Genomic DNA, 11,014 nt, shown 5'->3' with positions numbered 1-11,014 from the left:
TGGACAAGCTGTCGGTCCTGCGCCTCAGCGCCGGCTACCTCCGCGCCAAGAGCTTCTTCAGCGGTAAGGGGCACCGCCGGCGGGAGCATCCCCCCCTTTTTTTTCCCCTAGAGGTGCTTTTTTTTCCCCTACAAGTGCTTCCACCCCCACCACCCCCCTTTTTAACACCGGATTTTCTTGCTTTGCAATCTCAAGCTGCGAGGCTTCAGGATGCATCACGCCTGGGCGAAAGCAGAGCTTCCACTTGTTTGGAATTAGAGGGATCTGGACAGATGAAGTTGATTTTGTCTGTGGGTTTTGCTGAAGCAGAAAATTGAGGTTTCGGCTGGAGGGTTTCTGTGTGATCGCGGGCTGAGGCTTCGGCAGGCACAGCTGTAAGGATAGCAGTGTATTGTGCAGCCCAGTTGGAAAGTTTCAGGATCCAAGTGACTTTTTTTCCCCTGCTATAATAGACTAGAGAAATACTCGGTGTCTGGCAATGAATAATAATTACCTGGGTTGTGGTTACAATTTACTTGGGAACCTTTTAAAACAGACTGTGTTAAAGGCATGTCTGCATTCCACTGGGCTATAATTGTTTTAATTAATAGGAGCCCACAGGAGGGTATTTAGGCAGCCCTGGATTTTCCCAGTGAAATAGCAGTGACTTGAGAATACTGTATATGACTTCAAACACCACAATTTCTCTTTTCAATTCCAGATTATTGTATATGTTGAATGCCCTTTTTTCCTTCTTTCCCATTCTCTTTTAAACACTGCTTGTGGGATTGGCAAGCAGTGAAATGAAAAATGAATGGTCTTGGAGAGGAGTTATTTGCCTTGCAGTATCAGGTCAACTTTTGATGGTATTGGTTGTGTTTTTCACGCTGTTTTTGCCCTGGTAAGGAGTTCCGCTGTGTCAGCCTTTGCAATGCTGAATGTGTTGCCCAAAACCCATCATCCCCAATGAATCTCTGAAGCAGAGGAGGACTGTTGTGGTGCTGGTGTTTCTGAAGCACAGCTATTCTTGTGTGGGGCAGAAGTCCGTGGCACAGTGCAGGCCTTGGTCTTCCCCCGAAACATTAATGATTTAAATTTTGCTGCTTAGAGAATTTATGAAATTGGAGGGGTGGCAGGGATTCCTTAAAATGGTGGTTTTGAAATGGCTTGTCTTGTTGCAAAACGTCACACCAGGAGTTGCTTTGGGGCTTGGTGTCCTTTCCAGGGTGATTGTGCCAGGGTGCCGTGCAAGCTTGGCTGGGGAGCAGTGAGCACAGGATGACTCGGGGGGGATGAGGCCCCTGCTCTGCTAGGGCTGTGCATCCTGGGGTCTGATGTTCCTGCATCCCTGGCACGGTGGGTTACTTTGGTTTTGCATTGTGAGAAACTAGAAAATCCTGTTCTGAGGTTCTTTCTCATTTTTCTATTTTTCTGTCATTCCATCTGGTTTTATTTTGTGGAGCCAGCTTCCCAACCACTGAACGCATCAATGTGTCTGAAGCTATGGGATGGTGCCCGCCTCTGTCTGGTTTAAGGCAAGTCACAGTAATTCAGGTGTTGGAGGAAAGGAGCAAAGCCTCATCCTTTTAGATACAAATAGTGATTGCAGGCCTCCTTGAGTCTTTTCTGCAGCTGTAAAAAAAAAACAACAAAAAACCCAAAACAAAACACCAAAAACCCCCACCCGTTTACAAGGAGCTCTGGGCAAGCCCATGTACCAAATCCATTTATTTTAAGTGAATTTAGTCTCTTTCACTGTGAATACCGGAGCGATGTTGGTCACTGACAAACTGTGCTGGAGCTGAGAGAAAGTTCAGCTTTGGAAGGCTGCTGTTCAAAAGTCTCTTGCTTATTACTTCCTCACCTTTTTCATTTTTTTTCTTTTTTGGTCATCCGCATGTTTAGGCTTTTTTCCCCTTGGTCAGTCAGGGAACAGAGTTAGGAGAGGCAGCTGAGGCCTCAAGTGTGTTCCTGCTTAAGCACTCCCTGAAAGAAAACCAGGGAAAATCAGGGGTAGAAACCAGAGCGTGCTGCCATGCCTTATGAGGAGAAACATCTTTGCAGCATGTCCTCCTGGAGCAGGTCTCAGGTGGTGAGAATGATCACTGACATCAATTCACCCAGCAGGCTTATGCCAGCTGCTGTTTCTCCAGACCCCATCTTAAATAATTTGTTGCATGCCTCCTTCTCCTGGCTATTTGAAAATTAATTCCTTTTAAGTTTTTTTTCATCATCTTGATTTATGTGTAGCTTGTGTATGGGGAAATTTGTACAGGCATAAGTGATTAAAACCCAGGTGGGTTCTAGGTCTTGGTTGCTGGTAAAATCTTTGGGAGCTTCTTTCATTTTCTTTTGGGCTCCTGATCATCTTCTGGCCCTATAATAAATTCTTCAAAATTCAGAGCAGGCTTCACAGCTCTTGTTAAACACGTCCTTGTGTTTACATTGCAGTCGCCAATCTGCACAGGTCAGGGTGGATTGACGGGGCTGTGCAGGGGAAGCAAACCTGCTGTTTAGCTGTCAGAGGTGGCCAAGGTACCACATACAAGAAGCATCTGCAAACTTTTATCTGAACAGTGGAGTTTTGAACATTGGTTTGGGGAGATATTGCCAGGAGGTATTTGATTTTCAAAAAGACATGGTTTTCCTTCATGCATGAGGATTTTTATATTTTATATAGCCTAAATTCAAACAGTTCCTGTTCCATTACTGCTTGTTTGGGAGTGTGATTTTTAGGCCTGCAATTAGGTGACAGAAATCAGAAGGTTTAAGGCCATTCAGTGTTTTGTTCTTTAATCTTTAGAGTGGTTTAGAGACCATCAAATATTGTCTTTGTTAAGCAGGGTTATTAATCTAAACAAACTTTTCCTTCACAGTATGTGCCAAGTACTGGGTTGGGTGTCTCTGCTGTGAAGCCTCTGATGCTAGATTGTCTTCTTCCAAAGGACAAGAGCATCTGTGTGTGTGTGTTTGTCTACTAATTCTGTTCCTTTTTCTGCAGTCTGGCAAATCTTTCCAAAGCAGGAAGCAGTGTAGTGCCAGAAGTTTGCCATGTGTGTTCAGCATTTCTGGGGAAGGAGGGCTTGTGGCCGTGATAGCTCTTGGCTGTGGTCTCGTGGAAGGAGGCACTGCTTTTTGCCTTGTACAGCAATAATTGTATAACACTGATTAGATGAATGTTGGGCTGCAAGTTGAGTGGCCAGGTGTCCTGATGTCAGACAGGAGGTTCTCTCTGATTTCTACCATCCGAAGGACCCTTCAGCCCTCAGGACATAAAGCACCAAAGTGCCTTGGGATTGCAGAGTGCCTGCCCCAGGACAGCAGATTTTCCCGTGGCACAGTGCAGGGCCAACGAGGATGGTGGGGAGCCAGCTGTGCCACCAGCAAGCACACCCCAGTGTGCCACATTTTATCTGTGGTGGGGTGGAAGAGGCTTCTCTTGTGATGGAGCAGCATTGTTGTCCTCTGCAAGATTCCCAGGTGCCCTTCTTTTACCCTGTTGCCTGGCTTTGCAGCTCAAAGTATATACAAATGCTTTCTGTTTTCGGTAATGCTGCTTACCATGACAAAGGTAAACTTAAGTGGGGGAGCAGGGCCACAGGAGGACTTAAGATGTTGGGAGAGGTGTCCCACCAGGGAGGTGGACTCCAGTGAGGAGCCCAGCCCTGCCCATCCCACATCTCATCCTTCTGGGTAAAGCATCATTAGCCTGGACCAGGAGGACCAAAAGGAGCGGAAGTTGGCTTCCAAATCAAAGGTCCTATCCAAACATCCATGCAAGTTGACTTAAGGGCTTCTACCTTTTCCTTTCCTGTCCAGGTCTCTTATCTTTTACAACAGTCCCTTCAAATGTCTTATTTATTTATTCCCTCTTGGTGAGACAAATATTTTTAATTCTCGTTCACTGTCTTAGCCTTCCTCCCTGCCCTGCAGGAGGCTCTTTCGGCATGTGTGGCTTGGTAGAGGTAGGAGCGTGCTGCAGAGCTGTTGCTGCCGGATCTGAAAAGCCAGCTGCAGTGGTCTGCACCTTCCCAGAGTCCGGGAGCCCCCTTTTGTCTCCCCCTGTCATGCTGAGGACTGTCCTCGGAGTGGTGCAGCGAAGCCAAGCCACCAAGAAGTATTGCTCCTGCCATCCTCCTCTCCCTCTCTCGGAGCCAACATCCTGCTGTCGGGTGGCCAGTGCTGTCATGCTGGGGTCTGCACTGCACGTCATACCGGATGAGCACTGGCAGCTTAGCCCAGCAGTGCCTGGTAGGCTGCTCTCCTCTAATCCCTCCCCATTCCTCCTCTTGATGCGAGGGGCCTGTGAAATGCTGCTGGCTTATGGAAGAGTCTCTGTTTCTTCTGCTTTCCTCGCCCTCTGGAAGGGGGGAGAGAAGCAGGGAAGATGCTCCAGGGGAAGATTTGTTTCTGAATCTTGCCCTGGATGGTAATTTGTTAGCAAAAAGGAAGATGCCTCAAAGGTGCCTTGTCATGTGGCTGTTGGATGATGGCTGTGTTGCTTGGTCCACATAAATGCCTGGTGGAAAGTCAATTGGCAGACCTCAAAATAATCAAGAGCTCAGTTCAGAGAAGTACCTCTTGTGGTTTTCTCCTTCAGTGTGCTGGGAAGGTTGTCCAAGCTGTGCTGCTCATCGTACAATGAGCCTGGCCCTTCTGGGTGTGAGAGCTAGCCCCCCCTGAGCACTTGCTGGCCCGTGGGGGCCAGTGTGCTGTCTCCAGGTGGTCCCGTGCCTGTCACGGACCTGTACCTCTGTGGCTCTGTTCCTTGTGCACAGGGGCTTTACCAGGACTCAGTAGTTGCCCAGTTCTCAGTTGGGCCCATGGCTTGTGCTGTTTTGGAGGGCCTATGATGCAGCACAGCTTTTCCAGCTGTTCCTCAAACTGAAGCCAGGGAGGAGGCAGCATGGGGCAGTACACCACTGGGAATGCAGATGTTTGCTCTCTCCACTTTAATCAAAACACTCTTGAGGTGGCCATGCTTGCTGTGGCACCAACATCCAGCGATTGAGCTGCAGCCTTTGTTTCATGTGAGGCTCTGAATAGAGTCTGGGGTCAATAAACCATAGGAAGAGGGATAAAGAAAGCTCAGTCCAAGGTGCCAAGAGGTGTGTGCTTGAACACCACTGCTGACCCTTGCTGTAAGCCAGTAATGGGCTAACTGTGCTTCGAAATGGGGCTCCTCAGGGATGTAGATGCACCTCTGCCTGTGTGCATCATCCTACCCGGAGAGCTGGGCTCACCAGCAGCTAAGACATGGCCTCTGGGCAGCTCAGATGCATCTGTGGCTGTAAGGAGAGGAGGAAAATACCCTGGCATGTATTGTGATGTCAGAAATTTTTGGCTTGAGATGGATTATCAGCTACACAGTCTGTCATCGTGGATCAGACAGTAGATGTAGCCTTCATTTTGGACTGTATGTGGTTTTGAGCTATGCATAGTATGTTTTATATGGAAGGTTAATGTTGTGTATCCAAAACCCAAGCAGTTTGCCTCTCATGTAATTTAAAAAAATACCACTCCTGCAGGTGCTAAGGGTTTGGGGGTTTTCCTGGAGTCCTCCTAAAATCTCAGATGGCACCTGCAGGATTGGTGTGCAGCCTCAGAACTGAACCTAACCCTTTAAACTATGGTACAAATCCAGACAGTTATTGCTAGAGCTGTGCGATGGCAGTTGTGTCAGACTGGAAAAGTGCTTTAAATCGTTACGTTGTTATAGACCATACAACTGTGCCCCTGAAACCTCAGGTGAGGGTGTGAGATTGAGACATGCATTTATAGATGTGTGGTGGTTTTTAGATGGCTAATGTTGCTCATTTGTTCACTTTGTCTACTCTCCCACCTTATGAACTGTTGGGCCACATGCTGCAAATAGCTGTAGCCATAAAGCCTAAGGGACAGTTTAAGAAAATAAAGTCTAGTCCTGTGATCAATCTGCTCTCTTAATTGCATAGGTAATGAGCTGACCCTGGAGGAGCAATTTAAGCTGGGAAAGTCTTGTGACTTCCCTTAGGTAGGCAATTTTCCTGCTGCGTGCTTTCTTTGCCAAATACTTCTTTCTGGGTCTCATGAGAGTAGCTGGTAGGAAGCTGTCGGAGGTCCCTGTGGTTTACAGTGGGCTCTCGGTGGCTGCCTGCTCTGCTGCCTACAAGCAGCCAGGGTCTCTCAAGGCTCCTGCAAATGCAAGCACAGGAGCAGAGCTGGCAAGAAACTCCAGGTTAAGGCTTTGAGCTGGGATGACGCACCCCTTAAGCTCCTGAGGGATGAGTGGTGGGAGCAGGAGGGTTCAAACTGCTATTGATGCTGGAAGAAGAAGGGAAAGCCTTGGCAGGTCCTTGTCCTCTTTGTCCTTGTTTAAACCTCTGCACGTGCTTCTCCCTTTGAGACTCAAGTGCCTCTGGTGGCGCAACAGAAAGCTACGTGTAGTCAAAGCATCCTTGCTTTTAAAAGTGCAATTAGATCTTTTAACAAGACATCCATTATTCACCATGCGTGCTCACAGAAGGTGGTGTATCCACACCGTTCAGGCAAGGGATGAATAATTAATCTATTTAATGAAATTTGTGTCAACAGGGAGCTGTGGCGGGTATTATGAAATGGTAAGTAAAACCATAGCATCCATTATGAATAAGCAAAGGGAAACTCAAGTAGTATTTGCCAGTTGCTAGAAAATGGGCACTGTACAGCTCAGTGTTGGGAAATGAACTGATGGTTCGGCAAATCAAGGAGGAGACTGCTCTGCTGCCTGGTTTCAGCAGATCTCTGCCTGCTTCTCTCAGTTTCCTTGATGCTCTTGCCTTCTAATGCATTTAAAATACTCCGTATCAGAGGAGCTTCTGGCTATGTTTGCTAAGTCTTACTTGTATGTAGAAGTGGAATAATCTTGTGTTGGCTCATGTTCATGCTGGACAGTAAAAAAAAAAAAAATAATCTCAGAATGGGATACGCTTTACTAAGTGCATGTTCCTGTTCTTTGCTTCTCAAAATAGTTGGAGATGTGTAAGCTTGCTGTAAAACATGTGGTTTGGCATCAGATCAGATTTGGCATACTGACAACATAGGTGCCACTGGAGAAGCCAGAGGGGGATTGCAGTGCTTTGCCTGCCTTCACAACAGCAATTTAGTTTTCCACTGGTTTGAGCGTGGCAATCAAGAAGGCATTTGGGCTAAATTTTGTCCCCCTAGCATCATGCCATTGTTCTCTGCATTGTATGCTCCTGCTGAGCTGCGGCTGTGTCACCTGTGGGGTTCCTACCAGTGGAAGTAAAAGCTCTTGTGCTGGTTTCACTTGAGCATTGCAGAATTGATGTGTTGTGATAGAGGGAGGGAGCTGGGCTCTTCCGTGGCTTTTTTGGGTGGGGGCACTTGCTCTCATGGGTGGATGTGTCAGGTCTTGGAGGATCTTCCCAGCAGTGCCACTGGGGAGGGTGGCAGGCAATGCAAATCCTTGTTAGCAGGGGGAGACCCTGACAAGCCAAGGGAGGAGGGAGATGGGTGATGTCTGATATGGGCAACCTCAGGCTGCTGCAGTAGGGAAGGGAAGGGAACTTGCTTACTCTTATGTTGCCAGTGGATGGTGGCAGGCATCAGCTGCCTTCTACCTGTGTATGCTCATCAGCAAAACTTCTTATGGTGGGAGAAACCCTTTATTCATTTGTTTTAAAAGGAAAATATAATTCTGACTGGGGGGATACGAATTTCTGTTTAAATGACTCTTCTAGATTAAAAGTTTAGATTAAAAATGAAACAACCTCAGTTTATTCAAAAGAAACCCAAAGAAGTTTTTTTTTTCTAAATTTCCAATATTTTGTTTCTTCTTTGTAATAGAGTGCAGGAAAACAATTTTGGGTGGTTCTTTAATGTGAGGGTGTGCGTACCAAGCAGCAGAACTGCAGGTCCCTCTGCCCATGAGCATCTCGGAGCCAGAGAGGTGGGTGGAAAAGGAAGATCTGGAGATCTCTGATAGTAAGGTTTTTGCTGCTGTGTGAGTGGAAGACCTGCTTTTCAGAGAATTGGCACAAATGACAGAAAGAGAGAGGTGGATAGAAGGCAATTTCATTAATAAGTAAATCAACCAATCTCCCCTTCCCCTGGAGAGTGACTGATACGCACTGGGGCATTGAGCCCTACAGCAGAATGCCTGCAGGGAGCACCATTACCAAAATCCCTTTTCTCTCTCTTCCCTGCAAGACCTGCTCAGACTAATAATTGCCATGCAGATATTCCTACCATCACTTGCAGCTGAGTTCAGTGTTTTCTTGCCTCCTTTAAATAATGTCACGGAGGGAAGACATGACCCCTCGCTGCTCTTGAAGAACCATGAAGCAGTTGGGTTTCCTTCTGCTGCTTCTCCTGCATCAAGACCTGGAGTGGGCTTGGGACCAAGTTGTCTCGTTTTCTTCCTTTGCAGTCAGCAGCTAGTGTGAAACCCTGCTGCCACTTAGAAGTTTTTCTGTGTGGAGGGAAGGGGGCTGGGAGATATCCTCTCAAAAATGTTAATACCCACTTGTTGGTGCAGAGATTTTTTTCAGGTCTACAAAGCCCTGGTAGGTTCAGGAGTTCACTGGCAAACCTGGTAGTCGGTGAGGTGTCCCTTCAGCATCATGTGAATCAGCTTCACAGGCTGGGCGCTGAGGGGGGTCCTTGAGTTGGAGGGAGGAAACCCACCCCTGTTGGCCCGCCCCCCCTCCTGCTCCCAGGGGCTGACAGCAAAGGACCAGGCAGCAGAGACCTGGTGAGCAAAGTGGGTACCTGTGCGTGAGGACCACGCACCATGGACCATGCACCATGGTACAGAAACCATCCTTCACCTGTGGAGAGGTAGATGCAAGCAGGGAGCTCATTCCTTGAAGATGGGGCCAGGCAGGGAGAGATTTTTTTTCCACTCTACTAAAAGGCTTTTTGTGACAAAATAGCCTGCAGGTCCTGATTAATTTTTTTAGGTTTTTTTTTTTTTTCTTTGAAGAAATAGCAGGAGAAATGTGCAAGCCTTGCTTCTTTCAGGTGACCAACTTCCCTCTCCTCACCTTCCTCCTTCCACAGCTGCCAGTGGCAAAGGCGATGCTGGTGGCTGGAGTGAGGGAGCCCAGGAAAGCCAGTCCTTTTTTCTTCCCCCTGCCCCCCTACAAATGCCTGTCACCAGTTACACCATGAGGGTGAAGACTGCACCTTGTCTCCCTGCCCAACGTGAAGTCAAGTGCTCTGTTGAGAAGGTCACCTTTTCCCCAATGCTGAGCTTGCCCAGTTCCTGCCTTGCCCTTCCCCAGGGTAGCCAGGCAGGAGGGGAGGATGCCGCACGGCAGGGAGGATGCTGCAGCAGCTCTCTGACTCATCTCCGCTCTGTCAGGCTGATGCGCTGTGGCAGTTCTGCTGAATTGCTGACCCGAGGGGCTGCACAGGACTATTTATGGAGAGACAAAGCTGGGGGACACCAGGCGGGAGGCCAGCCTGAGATGTCTGCAGCCAAGAGCGGGTCATCTTTGGGGTTCCTTGGGTGGCTTGGATAGAAAACTGGTGAAGGTCATGGGGAAGACCCCCACAGGGATTATGGTTTATACGAGAGCAGCCTCTTGGCCCCGGTGGGTTGATCCTGTGTGCAGGATCAGGCTGGATTTGGTGGCAGGCATCTGCATGGAGGACAGTGGGCCATTCTCTGATTTTTAACTTGTTTCCTCTGGCCCCACAGCTTAGGTGCAGCCTAGACACTGATAGCAAAGTCTATTATTAGGCAGCAGTTGTGATCAATTTTCCTTTTTGTGGGGAAATATCAAACCATTAAACCAGACCTCTGAGTAGAGGACAGCACCCTTTAGCTGCTCTTCTATCATGAAGATGTATTTTTATCTTGCACCTCTAGTACAGCAGTCTGGGAGCTAGCAGAGGAGGACTGAAGACCTTTAATAATTCGTAGCTCCTATGTTTTGCTCCCAGGGATCAGAAAAGTGAGTTGCTGGAAGGGTGCTGCCAGAAACCTGCTCCATCCACACCACAGGACCCTGCCTGGGCAATGTGGCTGCCGTGCTTGCATGCTGCTCTGCCCAATGGCCTGCCTGTGCCTGGGACTTTGTGCAGGCTTGTCAGGCTCCAACCCAGGCAGGGGACCCCGTGTGGTCCCTGGGCGGCAGCACTTGCAGCAGGATGGTGTTCAGGGTAGGGGAGCAGTTGGGACATGGCAGCATGTGCATGTTCGCCCCAGCACACTCAGGACTGACCCACTGTTGTATAAACACGTGCTGTAAACTTAATCCTGGGCTGTCGGCCCCTTGGTATTCAAATAGCTCCTGAAATAATCTGTGTGGGCTGAGCCTGAGGGGAATTTCCCAGACCTCCCAGAAGCAGAGGTTTTGCTGCCATATCAGTTTTTTTGTCTTTTCATTAAAAGCAATATTAGAACTGGGACAAGCTTTGCATTTGGTTATGGAGCAGAGTCGATCTTTGGGATGGTCTTGTGTCTGGTGGAAGTGCATTTTGTCCCCAAAGTCTCACATGCACACCAGTGAGGCTCTGTAGACCTCACAGACCATCCTTCCTTGCTCCCACCTACCTATGAGCCAATGCTTGGCAAATGCCCACGGAGGATGCAGAGGACTTTGGGATGGAAGGTGAGCCCTGGCAGTGGAAGAGAGCAGGTCTTCAGGGGACAGCGTGCCTTTGCTGCATGCTTGCCTATGGAATAACAGAGAGATGCTGACAGATGGGGGAACTCCACTTGGGAGACCGAACCAGCCTCTCTGCTCATGGCTGCCCTGTGAACGCAGGCACTGCTGGGTTCAACTTCAGACCTTGTGGTCCTGGAAGACTCAGAGATCTGCCTGGAGCATCTACCTTTCACAGTGTCTGGGAAGCTGCAGACAGGTGTTGAGGTCCTTCAGGATCTGCTCCATGGGGATGGAGGAGCTGAGTTTCAGCATCTGCTTTGGCAAAGCACAAGGCGAGCCAAGCGTTACAGAGCCTGGTTTTGTTTATGCACTGGTGGCTGGTGCCTTGTGCAGCTGCTCTGTCTCAGGTTGTGGTTTTGGTCCTGCTGACAACTTTT

The 11,014-nt window shown here is 48.6% G+C and overlaps 1 protein-coding gene across 1 annotated transcript in view; it reads left to right on the top strand.

The window, feature by feature from the left end:
• Nucleotides 1-10,543: 10,543 nt before the first annotated feature.
• The window catches only part of LOC104290039 (aryl hydrocarbon receptor-like), a gene marked incomplete at its 3' end in the record, with an annotated part of 45,414 nt that continues 44,943 nt past the window's right edge, over nt 10,544-11,014 (top strand). Inside the window, exon 1 of the mRNA XM_009889090.1 lies at nt 10,544-10,580. Within this exon, the coding sequence (XP_009887392.1) occupies nt 10,544-10,580 (37 nt within the window). The remainder of the gene's footprint in view (nt 10,581-11,014) is intronic.

The sequence above is a fragment of the Charadrius vociferus genome, unplaced genomic scaffold, assembly GCF_000708025.1.
Source record: "Charadrius vociferus isolate BGI_N301 unplaced genomic scaffold, ASM70802v2 scaffold361, whole genome shotgun sequence".
Classification (NCBI taxonomy): domain Eukaryota; kingdom Metazoa; phylum Chordata; class Aves; order Charadriiformes; family Charadriidae; genus Charadrius; species Charadrius vociferus.
The sequence above is the reverse complement of the archived record's forward strand: the minus strand, read 5'-3'. Positions and strand labels throughout refer to the sequence as shown.